The sequence below is a fragment of the Lynx rufus genome, unplaced genomic scaffold (genome assembly GCF_022079265.1).
Source record: "Lynx rufus isolate CCGP_SWC_20201006 ecotype Redwood Valley unplaced genomic scaffold, mLynRuf1.p SCAF_2, whole genome shotgun sequence".
Lineage (NCBI taxonomy): Eukaryota > Metazoa > Chordata > Mammalia > Carnivora > Felidae > Lynx > Lynx rufus.
Genome location: NW_025814834.1, coordinates 157,470,143 through 157,496,544, shown reverse-complemented (window position 1 = coordinate 157,496,544; position 26,402 = coordinate 157,470,143). Strand labels below are relative to the sequence as shown.

Here is a 26,402-nt window from a genome sequence, read left to right as displayed (position 1 = left end):
TAAATCTGTGAAGAGGATCATAATGTAACTACGAGGAAGAAGAAATCTGAAAGCTAGATACATCTTTTTAAAAATTCAAATACATCTTAATGCTGATTAATTAAGCTCGCTGTTTCATTAAACATCAAAACTTTAAGTACTATACCAAATGACTTATTTTGCCTACCTGTGATTAAGAAATAACAGGAAGACATTAATATTAACAAACTTTATACCTTTCACACTTAATATTCATCAAGTCAATTCAACACCCAAGTTACACATTTTAAAATCATTTTTATTGAACTAATTTTAACAACACTGTTTTAGCTGGTGGCAGTTGCCCCACACCAAAACAAACCATCATGAATGCTATTCAACATCCTCAAAGTAATCCAGTTTGTTTTTGTACTTGGAATATAGTTAAAGTTTTGACATCACATAATCAAGCAAATAGCAGTGCATACTATATTATCCAAAAAGACTTTATGCATTTCATTAAAAAAATCATTTTGCAAGTGTCTTTAGCTTTATCAACAATCTCATCAACACATTCCATACTTCATGCTCTCAAAATAAAAACTGCCCTAAAACTAACTCTAAGTTTTTTTACTAATATTAATGAATACTATCCAGGGTTACAGGAATTGAAGTTTAACCTTTTACAGTATAAGAGGCAATAAGTTACTGATAACTGCTGACACAAATTCCACTCAAACTAAATACATCCTTGATACATTCAAAAAGACATTTTGTAAATATTAATATGCTAGTTTATATGCTGCAGTGCAAAAGAAGTGACACCTTAACGTTTCCTGAGCTTTAGGAAATTACCATTTTTCTGACTACAACTTTCAATTTAAAATAGGCTCTTTATTATATGAAGCCATGTCAAAACTATACAATTAAATTAGGTTTCTGGAGAACTGAAATGATTGGTCAGAGTTATGGTATTTTAAGGTAATGAAAAAGTTTCCAAAGCAAAAGTATTTACAAAACTACAAAGGATACTATGGATTTGCATGTAGTATAAAGGTCAAAGATAACCTGATTACCAAATGATCACAATTATCCCTTCTCTTTCAAAAATATCACACTGAAAGACTTTACGGTAAGTTATCTAGCATTAAATATACCAACCTGTAGTATATCACACATTTTAACACATTCTTCCATAATGCCCAGTAAGAAGGAATAAGAGATAAAATATTAAAAATCAAGAAAATAAACATGTTTTTAGGAATGTTTTTGCATGTGTATGCGAGAGGAAATGAAAATGATTTCTCATTAGAACTTTCTATATCCTCAAAATTACAAGGACCGAGTTTCTACTTCAATTTTTTCTTCTGCTTGCAGACTATCAGGGTCAACATGAACAACTGGAGGTCGTAGGATAACTTCGGGCCCTCCACCATATATAGACTGTAGAAAATTCCATGTTTCTTCTGAAATCTGACCAGAATCTGCTCCTAAAATTAAGTGCAAACAGAATAATATTTACAATCCTACATATTCATATTGCAAAAACATTCATAATGTACCCTCCCCCCAGCATGAATACTCCAGGGATAACTGAGAACTTGTGGAACATGAATTTTCAGATTACCAGCCCATATTGTTATAAGCTGCAACATATGGTCTGTCTTAAGTACTCTTTCCTAGCTCATACAAAAGCCTTAAAACCTTTGCTCAAATAACAAACACTGGCAACTTTTAGGCAAGTATTTGTCCTACTTCATGTATGAATTATATCATTGAGCTGCGTAAAAAATGTGGCACAGATGGCTAGTAATGATATATTCTTAACAGTGACAAATAGTTTAAATATTAGTCAAACTTACCTTGCCTGAGCATTACATTGCCACATTTAGTGACTGCAATTTTAGTGTTATCAATAGGACCTGGAGGATCTAAGTCAAAAGGAAAAACAAATGATCAAAATGCATACTTTTCAAAGGAATGCACCAAAGAATTACATAATTCTGTGCTTGAAATAGTTGAGGAATGTAACTATATAATCACACTAATTATTATAGTGAATTCTGAACTGTCTTCTGAGCTTCTTTTTGGGTCTTTTTGGTTCCCCCAAAACAAAACCAAGAAAGAAAGAGGGAGAGAGGCTCTCTCACTACCATCCAAAATCTCAATCTTAACTATCCATTTGAGGATCACAGGTTAAAATGCACTTTTAAAAAATAAATAAATAAAGTAAAATAAAATTCACTTTTAATACTATAAAAGAACAATTCTTTTGTAATTTAAAAAGAAATCATGTAGGGGTGCCTGGGTGGCTCAGCTGGGTAAGCATCCAACTTGGGCTCAGGTCATGATCTCGAGGTTCGTGAGTTCGAGTCCTGGACTGGGCTCTGTGCTGACAGCTCAGAGCCTGGAACTTGCTTTGGATTCTGCGTCTCCCTGTCTCTCTGCCCCTCCCTGCTCACGCTCTCTCTTTCTCTCAAAAATAAACATTAAAAAAACTATTTTTTAAAAAGAAATCATGTAATTCTCGATTTATTTCAGATTGTCATTATTTAAACTAAAAACATTACAAAAGCATTATAAAATGAAATGTTAAAATACATCCTTTTTTAATTTAAGGGGGAAAAACACCCATTTTCCCCTTGAATACAAAATATAAAAGGACAGTGCGTGTTCATTATAAAATCTGAAGGAAAAAAAAAAGGCACAAGGAAGAAAAAATATTGTAATCCCATTACAGAGAGATAAGCAGGTTTAATATCTGTGGGGTTTTTTGCCTTTGCATATGTTTGCCATTTTTTTAAATATAAAAGTTTCAGAGGATGTATACAGTATTGCAACCTTTTTCATATATCAAGAACATCTTTTTACACATACTGTCACAAAAACTATTTTTAAATTTTTTATAATGTTTATTTATTTTGAGAGAAAGTGCATGCAAGTGGGGGAGGGGCAAAAAAAGAGGGAGAGAGAAGTCCCAAGCAGGCTCTGCACCCTCAGCACACAGCCCAGTGTGGGGTTCAATTCCACAAACCATGAGATCATGACCTGAGCTGAAATCAAGAGTGAGACATTTAACCAACTGAGCTGACCAGGCGCCCCACAAATTTGTTTTTAAAGTCCACAAAGTAGTAATGGTTAAACCATTATGTAACCAATGTCGGGAAGATTTTTTTTAACTTTTCGATATTAAGATTGTAGACTAATTTTGTTCGGTTCCTCTATTCCTGCTATGAATATGCTATAATTCATGAAATAGGTTTAAAGCATTTATATAACCAGAATATAAACTAGACTGTTAGATCTTTTTCTCTTTTTCTCACTGGTATATAATCCCAAGTGCATACAGATACTCAAAAAGTATTTGTTAATTTAAAAAAAAAATCAACAAAGAATTTCTTTTTTTTTTTTTTTAAACGTTTATTTATTTTTGAGACAGAGAGACAGAGCATGAACAGGGGAGGGGCAGAGAGAGAGCAAGACACAGAATCTGAAACAGGCTCCAGGCTCTGAGATGTCAGCACAGAGTCCGACACGGGGCTCGAACTCACGGACCGTGAGATCATGACCTGAGCCGAAGTCGGACGTTTAACCGACCAAGCCACCCAGGCGCCCCAACAAAGAATTTCATTTTTCAGTTAACCACTTACCTCCATCTTTACCCTTCACAAAACTTTCCCATTCTCTAAACCACTGCATACTGATGCAATAAAAAGTAGCTGGAGAGTCCTCCTCTTGGAATGCTCTGTTTAGCTATAGGAAGAAAAAAAATCAGTCACCTAATATCTAAAACTTGTTTTATAGCAGAATACAACCATTCTACTTTAGCATCTGAGAAGGCCAGTTCCTCGTAAAGAATGTGATGTACATTGATGCTAAGTTATCTTAGTACCACAGTAACACTATAAATAAACAAGTCTAGGTTATGTCTCAAAATTTACAAGTATACACAAAAGGAGAATCAAAGACAGTAACTGAAAATGGTCAAGGTAAGTCTTCAAAACAACAAATACTCTACATATTTATTAAAAATCAAATGTGTAAATCTTATTTAAACATATCATATCCACTGTCTACCCTTTACTTCTGTTCACTTAAGATATTAGTGGACATGTTACTATTACAAACACAATGCTGCAATGAATTACAAGCACAGTGCTGCAAAGAATAATCTTGTACATGTCATTTCACCAACAATCTACATATATGTATAGGACAAATTCCCAAAAGTGGTGGGACAAAAGTCCCTAAAGTTGTTCCATTCCCTCTTCTAAGGCCTAAAGAAATGAGTATGTGACTCATCTAGGCAAAACTCTACTAGAAATGGAAATCTTCAGGAGCGATCTAATGGTGAGAATGAAGTCACTCCAATGTCAATTTTGTTAGCTACATACTCAGAACTAGCCTGGATCCTAAAATTCTGGAGAAGTTGGTTATTCAGTTTTACCTTTTGATAAATTTCTTTTTTGCTTAAGTTAGCTAATGTGGGCTACTACTGCTTTCAACTAAAGAAGTTGAAATGATAGAAAAACTAGTATGAAAAGAAAGGTGGAGGGGCGCCTGGGTGGCGCAGTCGGTTAAGCGTCCGACTTCAGCCAGGTCACGATCTCGCGGTCCGTGAGTTCGAGCCCCGCGTCAGGCTCTGGGCTGATGGCTCGGAGCCTGGAGCCTGTTTCCGATTCTGTGTCTCCCTCTCTCTCTGCCCCTCCCCCGTTCATGCTCTGTCTCTCTCTGTCCCAAAAATAAATAAACGTTGAAAAAAATAAATAAATAAATAAAAAATAAATTAAAAAAAAAAGGTGGAGGCAAAGAGCTTGGGAAAGATGAAGGGTATCTGAAATTTATCTACCTGTATTCGTGTGAAAAGACAGGAGACTCTTAAAAATATTTCATTATGGGTAACTAAATGCCCATGGTACATACTATTTGAGGACAAAGACAGCCAAATTCAGATAATGTCTCTCCTAGAATCAAATCTAGTAAAACCCTGCCATTATCCCCAAAGATCCTTATAATAGCACAGAAGTACCTCCATGATCTGGCTCCATGATTTGACTTCATCTTCTAATACTTTCTTCATCATGTATTCACTTGTAGTCACATAGACCTCTTTGTTATTCCCAGAACCAAATATTTACATTCCTGCTTCTTAAAGCTTTTACATGGCCATCACTCCTTTTCACGCTTATCTGAAAACCTTCCGCACCTCCTTCAAGTCTTTGCTTACATGTCACCTTCTCAATAAAGGCCTATCTTGATCACCCTTTTTGAAATTGCACCTGACACCTCCCATCATCACTGTACTATGTTCGAGTACACTGTTCTATTATTTTCCTTTTCCACAGAACTCATTACCTTTCAATACATCATGTATTATTTATTTATTAAAGTTATTTGAGGGCAAGGATCTTTCTGGGATATAAGATAGTTGCTTCCACAGAACAATGAAAGGCAATGAAAAACACTGTGGCTGTCTGATGGTTAACGAAGAAATCAAAGTATGTCTGTCTCAAGGTAGAGAATTAAAGTTGGGACTTTCTATGATGCACAATTTATCCCTAGAGAATGGAGATTTCTGAAATGTAATGTCAGATTGATTATACCAATTAAATACACTTAACACATAGCTTTATCAGGTTTGAATACTTTCAGGACTTCATTTTTGGCATTAGGATATTTCTTATGTGTCTAGGTGGGGTTTTTAAAATATTTAGTTAACTACAACCACCTCATTAATTTAAAGATACATGTTGGGGCGCCTGAGTGGCTCAGTCGGTTTGAGCATCCAACTCTTGATTTTAGCTCAGGTCATGATCTCATGGTTTGTGAGTTCAAGCCCCTCATCAGGCTCCATGCTGACAGTGTGGAGCCTGCTTGGGATTCTCTCTCTCTCTCTCTCTCTCTCTCTCTCTCTCTCTCTCTGCCCCTCCCCAACTCATCCTCATGCTCACTCTCAAAAAAAAAAAAAAAAACACTTAAAAAAAAAAGACACATGTTTTTTTCTACTTCAGGTTAATTTCTCTAAACTGTTGCCCTAATAGTTGTTCCTCCCCTCTAGTCTCTTCTAAAATAAATATGCAGTGCCTGGGTGGCTTAGTCAATTAAGCATAGGACTCTTGATTTCAGCTCAGGTCATAATTTCATGGCAAGTCCTGAGTCAGGCTCTACCCTGGGCTCAATCTCTCAGTCATCTTCCTCACTGGGTGTGGAGCCTGCTTGGGATTCTCTCTCCCTCTCCAACTGTCCCTCCCCCAGTTGCTCACATGCTCTGACTCTCTCAAAAAAATTTTTTTAATTAAAAAAATAAAATAAAATTACCTATTAGAAAAATATTGGATTCTATATCTATCCAACATGTTGAAACTTCTGTTTTCCATCTGTTTATCCTTGTGCTTCATTTTAGGAGAAACTCTGCAAAACCTTTCAGTACACCACTTTGCTCTCCAGCATTATTTATGCTGCTATTCAATCAACTCATCTGTTGAGTTTTGTTTTTATGATATATCTTTATGTCTTTATCTCTCTGAGGATCAACTGTAATTTTTTAATGTTTATTTATTTTTTATATAGCACGGGGGGGGGGGGGTAGAGAGAGAGAAGGGGACAGAGGATCCAAAGCGGGCTGTGCGCTGACAGCAGTGAGCCCAATGCAAGGCTCAAACTCACAAACTGTGAGATCATGACCTGAGCCAAAGTCAGATGCTCAACTGACTGGGCCACCCAGGTACCCCCAATTGTGTTTATTTTAAAGCTTAATTTAAGAAATCACAATTCTATGGATTAGAAACCACCTAAGATAATTCCTTCTTTAACTGACCCACATCTCCTTATTTACTGCTGTATCCACGCAAAAACCTTTATGCTTGTTGCCTTGTACAATGCAGGGGACAGAATGCTGAGGTTATTATTGGTGTCTGCCACTTTCAAGCTTGAAATCTGTATGATATTTCCTGTGCCCTCTGGTTTGCTTCTTCAACCTGATCCTATCTACTTTTTCAATTTTTCAGAAACTCTACTTAAGTTCCAGTCTACCAAGGGCACCTATATTTGTACTCCAGTGTTAAGTTTTACACTCACACACTGTTTTCTTTTTTTTTGGGGGGGGGGGAATGCATGGGTGGCTTCATCTATAGAGCATCCAACTCTTGATCTCAGGGTTGTGAGTTTAAGTCCAACACTGGGCATGGAGCCTGCTTTAAAAGGGGGGGGGGGGGGGCGCCTGGGTGGCGCAGTCGGTTAAGCGTCCGACTTCAGCCAGGTCACGATCTCGCGGTCCGTGGGTTCGAGCCCCGCGTCGGGCTCTGGGCTGATGGCTCAGAGCCCGGAGCCTGTTTCCGATTCTGTGTCTCCCTCTCTCTCTGCCCCTCCCCCGTTCATGCTGTGTCTCTCTCTGTCCCAAAAATAAATAAAAAAAAAAACGTTGAAAAAAAAAATTTTAAAAAAAATAAAAGGGGGGAGGGGAGTAAATTTATAGTTTTGCAACACAACCATAAACCAGTTTAGAATATTTCTGACACCCCAAAAAGTTCCCCTGCACCATCCTACAATCAATCTCTTATTCTCAGCCCCAGGAAACCACTGATGTACATTGTCTTCATGGTTTCCCACTTTTCAGATATTTCATATAAATGGAATTCAACATCACATAGCCTTTTCACATCTACTTTCCCCTGGCCTAATGTTTCTGAGATTCATCCATGCTGCTGCATGCATCAATACTCCAATCTTCTTTACTACCAGTAGTATTATTCCATTATAGAGCTATACATTTTGTTTATCCATTTGCCAGCCGATAACATTTCAATGGTTTCCAGTTTAGGTCAATTATGACCAATACTGCTATGACCATCTGTACACATGTTTCTTTTCTATTATTTATTTTTAATGTAAGCTTTACGCCCAAGATGGGGCTTGAACTCACGACCTCAAGTCACATGCTCTACAGACTGAACCAGCCAGGCACACCTTCTGTGAACATAAGTTTTTGTGAACATAAGTTTTCATTTCTCTGGAGTAAATACTCAGAAGTGACACTTCTGAGTCACGTGCACTTATGCTTATTGAACCTAGAAGAAACAGCCAATCTATCATTTGGCATGTAACATTTTGCATTCCCACCAGCATGTGACGATTCCACTTGCTCTGCATTCTTGTAAGCACTTGATATTATCCAGTTATTCTAAGAATTGTGTGATGGTATTTCACAGGTTTTAACTTGCATTTTCCTAATGATTGCTGATAGTGTACCCTTTTGTGTGTTTACTAGTCACCCCTTCTTAGAGAGAATGTCTACTAAAATATTTTCCGTGGGGCACCTGGGTGGCTCAGTTGGTTAAGCAGCCAACTCTTGATTTCAACTCAGGTCATGTTCTCACAGTAGTGAGATCGAGCCCCACGTCGGGCTCACATTCATGGGAGTCACTGACCTTATCATGTGGCATCACCTAAAAGCTGCTGGCCTATTGAAGACTCAGTTTTTGTGCATGGGTGGCAAAATTTTGTGGGGTTGGTACTGTCCTCTGTGGTATGGTATATGCTCCAAACTAGAAATCAGTATATGGTATTTTCCCCATAACCAGAATACATGAGGCTAGATACCAGGTAAAGAAAGTACCTAATGACATACTCACAAATCTTTGCTTCTCATCTCCACAACTTTGGCCTCTACTAGTTTGGAGGTATTCAATTCCACAGGGAAACAACAATGTTTTTCTGGACTAAAAGTTGAAATACTCCTCTGGTTATGTATGGTTCCTCTAGTCACTGAACCAAGAGGCAGAGTGGGTTACAGTACTGGGTATTTAAAGGCTGAAATAAAATGGCCACTATACAACAGGAACAAAGAGGCTTATGTCTGAAAACCAGATTATACCTACTGTATTAGTTTCAGAGGGCTACTGTATAACAGATTACCATACACTTGGTATCTGAAAACAGATATTTAATCTTCCAAAGTTCTGGAGAACAGAAGCCCAAAATCAAGGTGTAGGCAGGAACATACGTTAGGGAAGATTTTAGGGGAAATTCTGTTCCTTGCCTCTTAAAGTTTCTGCTTTGTGGCTATATATTCCAAGCTCTGCCTCCTGCCTATATATGGCTTTCAGCTCTTCTGAGTCTCTTTCTTCTGTAGGTCTTTTTATAAGGACATTGATCATTGAATTTAGGGTACATGCATATAATCTACAATGATCTCATCTCAAGATCCTTAAGTTAATTACATATGCAAAACCCTTTTTCAAATCAGGTCATATTCACAATTAAGGTGAACTCACAGAGATTAGAACATGGATATATCTTTTTGGGGGGACCGCCATTCAACCCACAGCAAGCACCATTCAGTATTTCCAAACCCAGAGGTTAAAAGCTAATAGGCAACTAGAGAAATCTAAACCAGGCAAGATTACAAAGACCTCAGATTCTTCAGTAATGATGGTCTGGGTAAATACAACCACAACCAACTTAAGTGCTGATTGAGAAAACAGAGAATATGAAATGGGTAAATGATCAGCTGTACATACATATTTCTTCCTTACCGCATATACATATCTGTAAACATTTAGCAAATTTGTAAATAATTACAAATTTACTTTTCTTCCTCTACTATTTCATATAAGGTATAATGGTTGTAGTTAATCTTATAGTTTATTCTTCACAGTATGAAAGGGATATTATGACTGAACTGACTGAACTAAAGATGAATGACTAACATCCAAAAATGGATATAGTGACTCATAGAACTTTGAGTCTCCCAAGTTTAGGAAAATGTAAATGCAGCATGTATTGGTACATGAGCTGGTTGCACGGTGTTAAACAGAAACATGATATTGTTGCTACTGCTGTTGCTTACATGCATGAATACTGAGGTGACAAGAGACAGACTTTACTGTATAGCCGATAAAGCATCATTTCCATTCATTCTTACACTCCCTTCTGTGAAGAGAAGCCTACATTTTCCAGGATCCCATGCCAGGAGTACTACAGCTTAGGCATTATCAATGATCTATGCAATATATAGAAGGCACAAAAGAAAGCAACTTCTCCCCTCTGGTGGCAGCTGTGAGTAGGACTGAAGCATCCACAGATGGCATAAATAGGATTTTGCCACTACTGCCAAGCATCTTCCCGAGAATCCTTTACTTGGTGTCACAGGCAGCTAACATCTTTAAAAGCAGCAGCATCTTGTGTCTTATGAGCATCCTGAGAATAACCCACCAGGGTCCTGAGATTAGCAGGTTATCAAGTTTAATAGATTTCTGAGCATTATTCTGAGAATTACCAGTGGCAAACAGTTGAGATAATTTCCAGGGACTGCACAATTTTAAATTTTTTAACTTGGAAACGATCTCAAACTTACAGGAAAACTCCAATATGACACAAGGAAATTTCCTTTACTTAGACCATGGAGAGTAAGCTGCTAAGCAAGTGTTCCTCTCCTCCAAACATCTTGGTGTACATTTCATACACACAAGGACATTTTCCTACGCAACAGAAATGACTAAAAGTTGGAAATTAACATTAATATGAACCAGCCACTTCTCTAAGGAAGGCTGGTACCTTTTAGTGAAGAAAGATGTTAAGAGGCCAGGACCTGATGAAAGCTAGGTATTTTCAATCCTATTGGAATTAGCATTGCTCCCAGGCCCTTTCAGTGACAAAGGTAGGGAATTAACATATATACACATCCATCTGCTTCTATACATGTGTACACATACACACATTTGTACCTCTGTATGTATGTGTGTATATATGTATCACCATGAGTTCACAAAGATACCTATAAGTCCAATCTAGTAACATGATCCATTTTAGTTTTCTCCCTTTGCATACCTGTAACTCTTATCTGACAATGAGAAATGTGGCTCTCACTATACTTATTATTTGATCAACTCTACATATGGAATCCATCCCTCAATCCTATCACCCACTGCATCCAAACCCCCAGCCAACATGGGTATCCATTTTCAACTTACCTGGGCTCCAACCCCCTTGACTGGGTCCACACAAGCTCTCCTTAACCTGTTTGGGCTCTGAAACCCCCACGGGCCACCTCTCCTACCTCCAGCACGGCAGCCTATCCCACTTCTAGATACCTTAAGAGTCAGCAATAAGTCTAGGTAGCAATAAGTAAGTATCTTCAAAGTACTGTTGTCAGTAGCACAGTTCCAACTTTTTATTTATGGTCCAAACGCCATAAATGGTCTTCTTGACCTTCACTGACTAGTCCTTTCAGTAGTTGTTTAAGTATTTCTTTGCCTATATTCCTATTATATTCAAAATACTTACAATAACTTCTGTTCCCCCAACCCTAATGGATATAGTCATTAACCATTTATTCAAGCATTCATGGAATGAACTATTTTGTGTGTGTGTGTGTGTGTGTGTGTGTGTGTGTGTGTGTGTGTGTTTATTTATTTCTGAGAGAGACAGAGCATGAGCAGGGAAGGGGCAGAGAGAGAGGGAGACACAGAATCCAAAGCAGGCTCAGAGTCCAACACAGGGCTCGAACTCGTGAACTGCGAGATCATGACCTGAGCCTAAGTCAGATGCCCAACCAACTGAGCCATCCAGGCACCCTGGAGTGAACTATTTTAAATATTCAACTATAACTTGCCTCCTTAAATTTAGGAAACAAATGAGGCCTAAGCACAATACACAAATTGATACCTATATTATCTTCCTGTGTGTGTGAAAATTTCTTTACTTTAGGCAAGGGCACACACAAAAAATTCTAAATCCATGAAGAAAAGCAAGTATGTATACATGTGTATGATGTGTGAACATGTGCTGCGCAGCCATAACATGGAACATACTGTTCATGTCTTGTCTTTTAATGTTTATTTATTTATTTAGAGAGATAACAAGCAGGGGAGGGGCAGGGAGAAAGGGTGAGAAAGAATCCTCAACAGGGTCCAAGCTGTCAGCACAGAGCCCGACATGGGGCTCAATCCCATGAACCAACTGAGCCACCCAGGTACCCCCATCTCTTGTCTATTTAACAAGTTCCTCTCCTTTTTTACTGAAAGAATCTCAATTTTCTCTTAAAAAATAACCCATCCCTCCAACAATATAGTCTTTGTAGGATTATCAATGCACATGGTTCTCAGGTGACTGAAACTCTACTAGGAGTCTCTACTGGAACTTTGGACCATAAATAAAAAGTTGGAACTGTGCTACTGACAATAGTACTTTGAAGATACTTACTTATTGTTACCTTGATAAATGGAACTGTACTAGTCCCTGTCCGTAAATCCTGGTTGTTTATTTTTTTTAGTGTTTACTTATTTATTTTGAAAGACAGAGAGCATGTGTGCAGGGGAGGGGCAGGAAATAGAGGGGGGGTTGGGGGGGGTGGGGGGAGAGGGGAAGAGGGGGAGACGGGGAGAGAGAGAGAGAATGAGAATGAATCCCGAGCAGGCGCCATGCTGCCAGCACAGAGCCGAACATGGGGCTCCAACTCATGAATTGTGAGATCATGACCTGAGCTGAAACCAAGAATCAGATGCTCAACTGACTGAGCCACTCAGGCACCCCCATAAAACCTAGCAGTGTATATAAAATCATCATCATCACCATCTAGACTGGTAATCTGCTATAATTAACCAGTGATACTACAACAGTTTCTCCTCTTGACTTACTTAATTACCTATGAATTACTTCATTTTGCCTCTCTGAATTAGTGCATATCATTCGTGCATGTTTAAATATGTCTTTTTTCCTCAACCACTACAGTATTTTAAAACTTCAGAGCCTAAGACCATCAAACAGCTCTAAGCACACAGAAAAACCCTGAATTTGCATATGGATGGGTCATTCAGTCAGCATATACACATTAAATGATTCTGAATATAGCTGACACATAATGTTACATTAGCTTCAGGTGTACAACATAGTGATTCCATGTTTACACATTATACTGTATTCACGACCAGTGTAGCTACCACCTATCTTGATCCATCGCTCTTATGGTAGCATTGACTACATTCCTTCGTGACTTATTCATTCCATAACCACAACCTATGTATGTATCCCTGTATCGCCCACCTCTCCCCCATTTTTAAATTTTAAATTAAAATGGTTTTTAATTTACTTGCATGTTGATCCTTTTCAAAAAGTAGATAATCCAATTTACTTTCAAATCATCAAAGGCTAATTCTGCTATATTGGTAAGTCTGTGAAAACTACACAGATACAGTTTAAACTTCCTTAAAAAATCAAATAGATTGGGGCGCCTGGGTGGCTCAGTCGGTTAAACGTCCGACTTCAGCTCAGGTCACGATCTCGTGGTCCGTGAGTTCGAGCCCCGCTTCGGGCTCTGGGCTGATGGCTCAGAGCCTGGAGCCTGCTTCTGATTCTGTGTCTCCCTCTCTCTCTGCCCCTCCCCCGTTCATGCTGTCTCTCTCTGTCTCAAAAATAAACGTTAAAAAAAAAAAATTTAAAAAAAAATCAAATAGATTATTTAAAAAAACACACAAGCAAACAAAAACCTGGTTGTTTAGCTCTTCCTACTGATTCTGTAATGACCTTCATATTGTTGCTTGCAATCAAGGAATGCTTCTTAATATACTCATTTTGAGGAGTATATTTGAAAGTATAGACAGTCCCACAAAACAATACTATATTTCACAAAAAGATGGAAGTAGAGAATGCAGTCTGGGTAGATACTTCCAGAAAAACACTAAAGGAAACCTGTAATTTACCATTTCAATAAGGAGACTTCTTGCAAGTACCAATCTGTACAACAAAATCTTTTACCAATCCATGAAAACAAAACCCCACAAAAGGAGACCTTAACTCACTAGAATTTTAATGACTTGTTGGAGGTCTCTGGCTGTTACACACCCTGAACACCTACAACTCCTTCATCTAATCATTTCATTAACATAACGATTCTGCTAATTGTCAGTGATCTTTATCCTAAATCACATTTCCAACTTGAAAAGCATAACTTTTACCCGAATAAAAATTTCCAGTTCAGTTTTTCTTCTTTTTTCAATTTTCTCTGCCTCAATTTGACAAGTGTGACAAATGTACAGATGGTTGACAGCTGGTCCTCCTCCATACCTAAAGCAAGAAGAATTTAATAATTATGATAATGTTAAAGAAAGTTCATGTTCTAGGAAATCTTTACTAGGCTAAATCCCTAGTAAAGAATCAATCGCCACAAAAAAATTCTCAGTCATAATTAAACTAACGTAAAAATCAAATAATTATAACAACTTGATTTTATGTTTATCAGGATGACTATCAATGTATTAAGTAACCTGCTTTATATTTTAACTTTCCCTTACAGCTACTTCTGCTACCAAATACGCTAGAGGTAACAATACAAAGTAAAAGAGATGGCTTTCAAAAAATTACACAACATGTTAATGCAGCCATAGTCTTAAGTTTTAATCAGAAAGAGGCTTTCCCTGGCTTTTAAGTAAGAATTCATGGAATGAATTATTTTCAATATATATATATTTTTGAGAGCGAGTGTGTGTGCACACAAGCGCAGGAGGGGCAAAGGGAGAGAGAGAGAGAATCTTTTTTTTTATTTTTAACTTTTTCTAATGTTTATTTATTTTCAACAGAGAAACAGTGCACAAGCAAGGGAGGGGTGGGAGGGAGGGGGAGGGGGAGGGGGAGGGAGGGAGGGAGGGAGGGAGAGAGAGAGACAGAGAGAGAGAGAACCTTAAGCAGGTTCCAGACTGTCAGCACAGAGCCCAAGGTAGGGCTTAAACTCATGAACTGTGAGATCATGACCAAAGCCAAAATCAAGAGTACCATGCTCAAATGACTGAGCCACCCAGGTACCCCATATTTTCAATATTTAACTACAGAAAACATAGTAAGAAAATTATACATGAAATGTTTTAAAACAAAATTTAAAACTTTAAAATCTCAGACTTAAATATCACCCATATACTTCTACAGATACAGATAATTAGGACATAAAAATCAGAATTAATTATCTAGACTTGGGCCACGTTAACTATGAAGTCTTCTGTTCACTTCAGAGTGAATAATGACAGGAAAAAAGAGAATTTTCTACATAAGCAACATAAAGCATAAGGAGCATATGTGAAACAATACAATCCCCTTTTAACAAGTTTCACCAACTGATTTTCATAATACCATATTGTCTGATTTAAAAAAACAAACCTGCTATACAGGTTATCCCAAATGTTCTGAGGCAGCATCAAAACCAGGTCTTCAATATAACCAGCTTTTCGTGGAGGAACGCCTAAAAAAGTTTAGATGGGTGTGTTTCATTCTTAAATTCCTTTATACAACTTTTAAAGGTTAAACTCATTTTTAAACTGATTAATCACTGGCATTTTTCAATCAGTATTCTTAAAAATTAAGTATTTCTGGTGACTACATTCCTAAAAATGAACCTACTTCTTGAAGTAGTTAGAGAAAAATCAGGTAACCAACATCTTCAAGTAATTTATGTAAATCCTTACTAAGCATTGACTGTGTATTGGGGGAAATCAAAGGAAAATAAGAGACACTCTTTCCTTCATGGAGCTTGAGCCAGCAAAAGACATGAGGCACTTATAGAACTATAATAAAAGGCAGTCACAGATAAATACCATAAAAAGCTTATGGGGGGATTCAGAACTAGAAGAGCCTTATGTTAGTACTTCAAGTAGGGAAATAATAAAGAGATAAATTCACATAGAGAAACATTTCAAGGTTTAGGTTTCTATATTCACTATGGGACATTCCTACTATCTCTTGTGGTTTCACTGCAAAAATAGTTAATTAATAAGAATATTGAGTCTTCAACCATGAAATTTAATCAAGGTATCACACTAACATGTTATTTATCATGAGAACAAACACTAACATAGCCAGTCACAAAGGCGTAAGTTATATTTAGCAAATAACTATACAAGGCTTTTTTGTTAAATTCCAAGGACATGTCCATACTTAGGAAAAGAGCCAGCTATTAATTTAGGCAAAAGGGTAAAAATCATGGATACAAGGGGTAGCTGAATGCCTCTCAGCAGAGAAGAATAATGTGTAATAGAAGTGCTCACTGTACTATAACTGGCTGTGTATGGATCTGTCTCTACTATGAAATTAGAAAACAAACAGTGTCTTTGGTATTCTCAGGGTCTAGCACAGGGTTTGGAACAGGTTCTCAATAAATATCTCTCCTATGAAGAGGCTACAGACTGCCTATAAATAGAAGAAAATGCCAATTTCTAAAACTAGAGAATTAAACAGATTTAAGTTGGATGCAGATAAAGAAATGGAAAATAAGTCAAAGAGGAAAACTCTTGGCTCCTTCTTAATCTGTAAATTATTTACGAGCAAACATCTACCATTACTTTCCAATTTAGGATTTCTTACCTCCGTGAATACAGAGAAAATCATTATTTGAAATAGGGCCAGGTTCAGCAAAAGTCTTAAATTTATTTAGCCACTGTCGAGAAATGTAAAACTGAAGGAGACTTGGTTCCATTATGTTCAATAAATTTGATATCCTTCGTCTCTCTTTTTGTGCCTCTTCACTGCTCTTCCTATTAAGGACAATGATTCATTAAACTTGATATGCATTTTACTCCATCCGATCAGTTGATGGATTTTTCCTCTTCCTTATTAGACTTAGCACACACAGTAATAGTATGAATCTTATTAGGCTTGGGAATTATACAACAGAAATATATTTTGTATCACCCCACCCCTAGCCCCAACTACATTATACACCCCTAATGGGCAACACTGTATCAGAACTACTGGTATCTACATAACCACTGGTATACAGCTGGCGTTCAAATGTTTGCTAATAAAATCAACCTAAATAGTTCATCTACTTTCTTCTTTCAGTAGTTAGTAATCTTTTTACAAGATACTGAAAACTACCAAAGATCTATTTTTATAGTAATACCTCCTTTATTAGCTATTTTAGGAGAAAATCTGGTACTTAACTCCTACTGTCAGAGACTAATTTATTAAAACCAATCTTTCTAAAACAAAATATATTCATTTACCTTTCAACTAAATGATTTAACATTTTCTTTTCTTTTTTTTTTTTAATTTTTTTTTTTTAAACATTTATTTTTGAGACAGAGAGAGACAGAGCATGAAAGGGGGAGGGTCAGAGAGAGGGAGACACAGAATCCGAAACAGGCTCCAGGCTCTGAGCTGTCAGCACAGAGCCCGATGTGGGGCTCGAACTCACAGACCGCGAGATCATGACCTGAGCCAAAGTCGGACGCTTAACCGACTGAGCCACCCAGGCGCCCCATGATTTAACATTTTCTTTCTTTTTTTTTTTTTAAATGTTTTTTTCAATGTTTATTTATTTTTGGGACAGAGAGAGACAGAGCATGAACGGGGGAGGGGCAGAGAGAGAGGGAGACACAGAATTGGAAACAGGCTCCAGGCTCTGAGCCATCAGCCCAGAGCCTGATGCGGGGCTCGAACCCACGGACCGTGAGATCGTGACCTGGCTGAAGTCGGACGCCTAACCGACTGCGCCACCCAGGCGCCCCAACATTTTCTTAACAAAAGATCATTCTGCATGCAACCTTTCACTTTACTTACAAAATGAAATTAGAAAAAAACAATTTCTAATCTTTACTCAGCAATACATCTTGAAAGTCTTAGAAGTAAAAAACCCCAAAGTGAGATGTTCTTTCATATTTGTCAAAATAATCTATCCATGAGAGTTACTTCCTTACCTATAGAAAAGAACATAAGCTTCTGCATTTTGTACAGTAGATTCTGAAACTTCAGTGACACTCTGATCATCAAATTCATACCAGAGATTATTTAAATTGTTTCGGCAGTAAGCAATATAGTGTCCACCTGAATTTGAGTTGAAAAAATTTAAATAATTTCAGCAATACAAGATTAACACAAGAATTAAAGTACTTTTTGAATCCTCAGTTCCTAGCAGAGACAGAGATATAGCAAGAACTATGCATCTATATTTTTTCCAGTATGTATCCTCACCACCACCACCTGAGGAAATGAAAATAAGGACAAAAATGTAATCTTAAAAAAAGTGAAAAATATAATCTTTTTATTTATTTATTTTGAGAGAAAGAGAAAGTGCAGAAGCAAGGCAAGGAGAGAAGGGGAGAGAAAGAGAGAGGGAGAGAGAGGGGGTGAGAGAGGGGGAGAAGGGGGGGAGAGAGGGGGGAGAGGGAGAGGGAGAGGGAGAGGGAGAGGGAGAGGGAGAGGGAGAGGGAGAGGGAGAGAGGGAGAGAGGGAGAGAGGAGAGAGAGAGAGAGAGAGAGAGAGAGAGAGAGAGAATCTCAAGCAGGCTCTGTGCTATTAGCACAGAGCCCAACGTGAGGCTTGATCTCACGAACTGTGATCATGACCTGAACTGAAATCAAGAGCCAGATGAGCCACCCTGGTGCCCCCCAAAAATGATCATGTTAAAGTCCTTAATATTAAGCTTTATACAAAATATTTCCAGTATTCAAAACTTCATAGCAAAATTATTCAATTACCTAAAATTTTCAGACCTGTTTATAACAACCAAATTACAATAAAACTAAAAAATAAAAATCAATTTTTACATTTCTTTTATTTAATCAGGTCTTATTTAACAGATCAATGCAGACCGTTACTTTTTTTCCCCCTGATCGAGACATATGTCAAACCTATATACTTACTACTTGCAGTTCCATGATGACAAATGACTGACAGAAGATCATAGGTAACAATCTGAACTGGACTATCTTTTGCAAGAAATGGCTGAAGATCCAGACCTTCCAGTGGAAATGAAACATGGGTACTGATTTTGGTGGAAAACATCAGTTCATGTCTGAATCTTTTAAGATGGATGCATAAAATCTAACAGAGAAAGATAAGATTATTTAAAATTCTATTGTTTTATATACTAATAAAGGAATCTATTAAATATAGGTATTGAATTAAGTGTCAAGGTTACACATTACCCTACAATGATGATAACCTGATTCTAAACACATCAGAATATGGAAATGGTGAAACCTGGTACTTCCTAAGTTCAAACCTGCTGGCTTTTCTAATTTTATATTATACCTGCAAAATCCTATACTGTCTGATTAAACTGTGTTCAACACAGTTTTACAGATAAGGGCACTTAGTTGGTATGTAACTGAGTATTTTTTTCAGTTTATTTATTTTGAGAGAGAATGCAGTAAAAGCAAGCAGAAGAGGGGCAGAGGAGAGAGAGAATCCCAAGCAGGCTCTGTGCTGTCAGTGCAGAGCCCGACATGAGGCTCCATCCCATGAACCATAAAATCACAACCTGAGCCGAAATCAAGAGTCAGCTGCTTAACCAACTGAGCCACCCAGGTGCCCCATAAGTCAGTATTTTTAAAATGAATAATCCAAATAGGGTATATGAACATAACAACTGGTCAATAGAACCACTCCATTCTTCAACCATGCTACACTGTATTATGTTAATGTTTTACATTCCTGTAACACAAAATGAACTTAATTCTATTAAAGCCCATACCTCAGGAAATTTTTGTACTTTACAAAACTTTACTCCATTCCTTAATCTGGAAAGAGAAAAAAAAAAAAAACAGATTTAAGTAAACCTGTTTCCCATATGAATCTACAAAGTATTTTTAATTTTTTTTTTTAATGTTTATTTCTGAGAGAAAAAGAGACAGAGCACAAGCAGGAGAGGGGCAGAGAGAGGGAGACACAGAATCTGAAGCAGGACGCAGGGCTCACTCACAAAATGTGAGATCATGACCTGAGTTAAAGTCGGGACACTTAACCGACTAAGCCACCCAGGTGCCCCAAAGTATTTGTAAATATACAGCAAAATATTTTAGAAAACATAGGGAAAAAATATGCTCACTACTGAATTATATGCTACCCATTTAAAAATACATACGAATGACAACAAGGCTATCATCAGAACAGGAGAGGAAAAAAAAGAGAAAAGAGAAAAATGAAGAAGAAAAAAAATACTAATGAAACACTGGAGTCTCTTAATTAAAAAAAAAATATTTAAGCTATCAGTAATATTAATCCAGGCAGTTAGTTCTTTGAGGAAAAAAAACCTTTATGTTTATTTACTGAGAGAGAGAGAGAGAGAGAGAGAGAGAGAGAGAGAGAGAGAGACAGCAGGGGGAGGGACAGAGAGAGAGAGAGAGCAAGAGAGAGAATCCCAAGCAGGCTCCAGGACTAGATCTCACAAACTGTGAGATCATGACCTGAGCCAAAATCAAGAGTCGGATGCTAAGCCGACCCAGGCACCCTGAAAATTATTATTATTTTTTTACATTTGTTTATTTTTGAGAGAAAAAGAACATGCACACACATTAGGGACAGGCAGAGAGAGGGGGAGACAGAGGATCCAAAGCAGACTCTGAGCTAACAGCCATGTGGGGCTCAAAACCACAAACCATGATATCATGACCTAAGCCAAAGTCAGACGCTTAACTGACTGAGCCACCCAGGCACCTCCTGAAAACTACTTTTTTAAACAAATGTGCTACCGTCTATGGCCTGGCTATGCCTTTATAACATCCAGATATCAAGTAAAAATGAGTAAAATAAAATCCCAATATATTATATTGGCCAATATATTATATATTGGTCAATATATTATAACCTTTATTACTTAAATTTTATTATTATTTTTAATTGAGGTATACTTGACAGATAACACTGAATTAGTTTCAAGTGTACAATATAATGATTCAATATTTGTATACTTTGCAAAATGATCACTATAGTAATTTTAGTTCACATCATGTGTCACCATATATAGTCACAAAATTTTTTTTTCTTGTGATGAATGAAAACTTTCAACATCTACTGTCTTAGAAAAATTCAAATATGAAATACAGTATTATAAACTATAGTTGCTATGGTGCACATTATATCTCCATGACTTAATTTATAACTGGAAACTTATACCTTTTGATCCTCCTCACCCATTTTTCCCACTTTCCAATCCCACTCTGGCAATAGAATCTTTACTCTTAAATGTAGAAACAAATAACTTGAATTAAAGGGTGGTTAGTATTAATGAGTATTAATATATACTTGACAGGTATCTACTTTGGATTTGGGGCAGATGCAAGGTTCTTTTCCACCTTCACTAGTTATCTTTTTCCTAGTTCATGTTGGTTTTCAAGGAAAGTTGTCCCTCCAGGCCAAATCCCTCTTCGTCTATTAGCTACAGCTTCAAGGAGTCAAACTAATAAATACTTCCCAATTCATAAGAGGTGTATATTCTTCTAGAAAGTACAAAACAGCTTTTAATCCTTACTGACCAAACAACATACCATTCCTTTTTGGCATGACGAGAACCAATAGCTACAGATCAACACTTCCCTGGATTATTGCTAAACAGTAAGATGTTTGTTATTATGAAGGTTCTAGTTCTTATTAGGATCCCATTATTTTTCTCTTACAGAGATTCAGACAAATTTCTCAGTTCACACAAACATATCTGCCTTCAATCCTCCAATTACTTTTCTTTTCTAACTTTGCACCACAAAGGCTTAAAAGCTTGAGTTTATTATAAGACTTTTAAAAGGCAGCTAGTAGTAGATGTAAAGAAACAATACCATACTTTTCTTAACTTTCTATTCTGCCATCATACAACAGGTAACATCAAAGTTAGTATAACCTTTCTGAATTTTATACAGATTTGAAACTATGTTCCTTTATAGTCACTTTGACATCCTGAATCTAGCCTGTTCATCCAGAAAAGAATATTGCCCTATTTATGATGGCAAACTCATATAATGAAAATGTGTATTATACATCATAGTATATGTTTTATACCATATTTAGAAGATGTTTTATGCAAAATTATATACTTATTTTATATCTCAAAATACATATAAACTTTCACATCTTAGTAAGCCTATTAAATTTGTTAAACTTTTACCTCAAATTTGTTTTACAGAAGAGCCAGTCTCTCTATTTTTACTTGGACAAAGCTTATTAGCCTTTATTTTTCTAAATAAGGTGCAAAATTAACTCCACATACCTAATTCAAGTGACCAAGAAAAATATCATTTATAATACAAAACATGCAATTCAAAGCACTATCAATGACACTTACTTTTTGCATTTTTCACAACTGTACATATTGTCACCTGGAAATAGAACAGATCTGGTCATTCCTCTCAAAATAAAAGTAAGTTACTGTATTTTTTTTTGGTTCTGCAATTCTTTGACTTTGCCGTATGCTGATTTTGCAGCACAGTAACACAAAACTCACATTTTTTAGTCTCTGCTCAAGAATCAATTCGTGATGTTTACCTTGCCTAAAATACCCTCTCCTCTCTCTCTTTTCAACCTTGAAGGCCTATCTCAAAAAAATATCCTTTCCTGACTTTACTGACTGCCTGTTATATATTCCAGCAAGGTGCTGAACCCACAAAAACAGTGGAAAATCTTAAATATTATGGAGGAATTCAGAGTACTCCTGATATACAACATTTATATGGGTTGAATTCCCTTCTTTGAATCCCTCACCATATTGTCTTATACTACAGGAATTTGTATCAATCATTTCAGGATATGATTTATGTTATTTATATTTATATTGCCATGGTAGATACTGGCAACTATGATGATGATATATATGGGCAAGTACTGTTAAAGCCACCTTAAAACTTAGCTTTTATAAACACATTTTATATTTAGTCCCACTAGTATTTTAGATCACTCAAAACAATTTAGCCATAGTTGAAGACAATTTCATATTTCTTACCTTTTAGTTCATCTCTGGCAAAGAAGGCAGCAAGACAATCTTGCAAGGTTACTACTGGACCCCAAAACCAGCTAGGAACACATGAGACAACAAACCTGAAACATTATTGATAGAAGAAAAAAAAAAAAAAGGAAGTGTTCTGCCAGTACAGCAGAAACAGCAGCTATAACATTCAATTAGTACAAGGAAAATGCATACATACCTCTTCACATATTCCATGAAAAAAGCTATCCACCCTTGTGGAGCATATGCTTCGCCACATGATCCTGCTTTGACTATAGAAGTTGGGTGACTGGATGAATGCAGCTTAGCAAGGTCTTCCTTGCCAGGAATTGGCAAGGACAGATCTTGAAAGGTCTCGAGGGTTACAGACACCTAAAATTGTTTCGTGTTTAAAATGGGATGAAAATAATCCAACACATTTATGAGAACAAATCTTAGACTGCAAAGCAATTTATAAGCAAAAAAACCCCAAAATATCAGTAACAGTAATAGCAATGGCAAAAACACTTGCTCTGTACCAGGTGCTGTTCTAAATTTAATCTTCACATAAATCTTATGAAGTTACTACTAACATTCCCATTAATCAAGGACACTGTGGCATAGAAAAGTACATCCAGCCACTGTAGCTTGAGCTCCAAACTCGTAAGAACGATTACTGCATTTGTTTTTGGAAATGACATCTCATGATGGTTTTTAAAAAGATGTAAAACTTGGCATGTAATTTTTAAAAAGCTGAAAATAATTCAAGATAATCCCATTTAAATATTTGGTACCCAGGGGCACCTGGGTGGCTCAGTCAGCTGAGCGTCCGACTTCAGCTCAGGTCATGATGTCACATTTGTGAGTTCAAGCGCCACGTCAGGCTCTGTGCTGACAGCTCAGAGCCTGGAGCCTGTTTCAGATTCTGTCCCCCTCTCTCTTCCTCCCCTGCTCATGCTCTTTCTCTCTCAAAAATAAATAAACATTAAAAAATAAAAATAAAAAATATTTGGTACCCAAACAGCCTACATTAAAATGATGCTATTGAAAGCTCTTAGATTTGACTTAAGATCCTACCACAATAGCTGAAAACTTACTTTTGAGGGTTTTTTTAATAAGTCATTTTATATTCCTTAATTCATTACTGCACTGAAACAAAACCACTCTTAAGAAAAGCTCAAAGAAACTCATAGATTTAGGGAAGATTAAAGAACTCATGATTTTTTTTTTTTTAAATTTTTTTTTTTTTTTCAACGTTTATTTATTTTTAGGACAGAGAGATACAGAGCATGAACGGGGGAGGGGTAGAGAGAGAGGGAGACACAGCATTGGAAACAGGCTCCAGGCTCTGAGCCATCAGCCCAGAGCCCGACGCGGGGCTCGAACTCACGGACCGTGAGATCGTGACCTGGCTGAAGTCGGACGCTTAACCGACTGCGCCACCCAGGCGCCCCAAGAACTCATGATTTTAATTTACGCTCTTATGCATGAATCTGACACTACCTGTATTATCTGAGCCGTAATCTTAACAAAAGAAAATATTTATAAGCCATACCACCAAATGTAGAAGATACACTCACAGCCTTGTGCCTGTGAACAGCAACAGTTTCCCAGCATATGAATTTTATCAACCTTGGGAGGATATGCATGTGTTACCATTTATTGTTGCTGAGCAACATATCACCTTTCCATGTGACCAGAGATGAACAACGGAGTTAATTCTTGCTGCTAATGCATGCCTGTCCAATGACAGGTCAAGACCCATCCTTTCAAACTGATGTTGCTACTACTTCCAAAAAATAAATTCTACTCCTAGAATCAATTTATGCTGATGTAAACATAAGAAATACATGTATAACCATAAGTAGCAAGGAGAAAAAAATAAACTTTTCATCCCATTTGTCAGGTTTTTTTTTTTTTTAAGACCATTTGACAGAAATTCCCTGCACATTATAATTCCCTCATACTCACCCTGTCACAAGTCAGACACTGCACTGAACTAATAATTGTTCCGTCAAATATGTCTGAAATAACACTTCGGTATTTCTTATGCTGTTTTTTCCTCTTTGGAGATGATGCAGATTGAGCTAGGATTGAAAAACAAGTGAAGAACATTCTTTTAAAAGGTAGTTCCTTTACCATTTTCTCTGGAATCCTTAACAGTAAAATTTACTATCCTAAAGTAACTTGTCAAAGTACCATTCAAGAGAATTACTTTAAAAAAAAATCCCAAGGGCGCCTGGGTGGCTCAGTAAGTTAAGCATCTGCCTCTAGATTTCGGCTTAGGTCATGATCTCACAGTTCAGGAGTTCAAGCCCCACTTCAGGTTCTGCACTAACAGTGTAGAGCCTGCTTGGGACTTTGTCTCTCCCTCTTTCTCTCTGCCCCTTCCCCACTCATGATCTCTCAAAATAAATACATAAACTTTTTAAAAAATCCCAAAAGAAACCAAGATGAAATAGAAGAGAGGTTCAGTCTCTCCAGCTTGACTTCAATCAGAATAGTTTTGCCTTTCCTTGTTTTTGCATCCAATAAGGTATTATTTGAAAAAGGGATTTAATAACTAAGTTTTGAGAGTTTTTTTTTATATATATACATTCTGAACAGATCCTTTGTGAGCTTCCTGATTTACAAGTATTTTCTCCCAATCTTATCTTTTCAATCTCTTAATAGTATCTTTTGCCAAGAAAATTTTTAATTGTTTCTGTTATGGATTTTTTTAAAACTTTGTCTTCTTTGCACTTTTTTTTTTAATGTTTACTTATTTTTGAGAGAGAGAGAGAGCATGCACAAGTGGGGAAGGGCAGAGAGAGGGAGATCGAGAATCCGAAGCAGGCTCCAGGTTCTGAGCTGTCAACCGAGAGCCCATATGGGGCTCAAACCCATGAACAATGAGATCATGACCTGAGCCGAAGTCAGACATTTAACTGACTGAGCCACCCAGGCATCCCTTCTTTTATGGATATTGCTTTTGATGTCTTAAAAAAACTATTTGTCCAACAAAAGGTCATGAAGACTTTCTCCTTCCTATGTTTTTTCCTAAGAGTTTTAGAGTTTTACATTTTGTAATACTGGAATTCTCATACATAGCCTAGTGGGAATGCAAAATAATACAGCTAAACTGGAAAACAATTTCATACAACATTAAGTATGAAACTAACATAAGACCCAATAACCTCATTTCTGGGTGTTTACTCTAGACAAATGAAAACTTATATTCACACAGAAACCTGTGTACGAATGTTTATTGCAGCATTATCCACAACTGCCAAAAACTGCAAATAATTCAAATGTTCTTCAAAGTGAAAATGAATGAACAGCAGTATAATCACACAATGAAATAACTACTCAGTAATAAAAATAACTATTTAGACATGCAATGTGACTATATCTCAAATGCATTACAATAAGTGAAATAAGCCTGTTTCAAAAAACTATGTACTGTATGATTCCATTTATATGACATTCTGGGAAAGGCAAAACAATAGCAATAGAGAACAGATCAAAGGCCTAGGGCTTAGGGAGGGGTAGGGGGATGATCTAATTACAAAGGGTAGTTATGAGGGAATTCCTTGGGGGTGTTGGAACTGTTCTATATTCTGTTTGTGTGGTGGTAACAAGAATCTATGCATGTGTTAAAATCCAGAACTCTACACCAAAAGAGTGAATTCTACTGTATGTAAATTTGTGCCACACACACACAAAAATTTCAAATCATGGTTATATAAAATTATGCTGTCGATTTTAAAGTACTAAATATTTCATAATTAAC

The 26,402-nt window shown here is 36.9% G+C and overlaps 1 protein-coding gene across 2 annotated transcripts in view; it reads right to left on the bottom strand.

Annotated features, from left to right (window-relative positions):
- Positions 1-256: 256 nt before the first annotated feature.
- USP33 (ubiquitin specific peptidase 33) overlaps positions 257-26,402 on the bottom strand; it is a 65,300-nt gene continuing 39,154 nt past the window's right edge. Inside the window, exons 12-24 of one of the 2 annotated variants that reach the window (XM_047083982.1) lie at positions 24,602-24,717; positions 22,851-23,023; positions 22,649-22,743; positions 21,995-22,028; positions 19,415-19,460; positions 18,582-18,762; positions 17,637-17,763; positions 16,303-16,472; positions 15,103-15,184; positions 13,911-14,019; positions 3,609-3,711; positions 1,821-1,889; positions 257-1,448 (exon numbers count right to left, since the gene is read on the bottom strand). In XM_047083982.1, coding sequence (XP_046939938.1) covers positions 1,291-1,448; positions 1,821-1,889; positions 3,609-3,711; positions 13,911-14,019; positions 15,103-15,184; positions 16,303-16,472; positions 17,637-17,763; positions 18,582-18,762; positions 19,415-19,460; positions 21,995-22,028; positions 22,649-22,743; positions 22,851-23,023; positions 24,602-24,717 — 1,463 coding nt within the window. In that variant the 3' untranslated portion in view covers positions 257-1,290. The remainder of the gene's footprint in view (positions 1,449-1,820; positions 1,890-3,608; positions 3,712-13,910; positions 14,020-15,102; positions 15,185-16,302; positions 16,473-17,636; positions 17,764-18,581; positions 18,763-19,414; positions 19,461-21,994; positions 22,029-22,648; positions 22,744-22,850; positions 23,024-24,601; positions 24,718-26,402) is intronic. The other variant, XM_047083984.1, reaches the window with a different exon arrangement.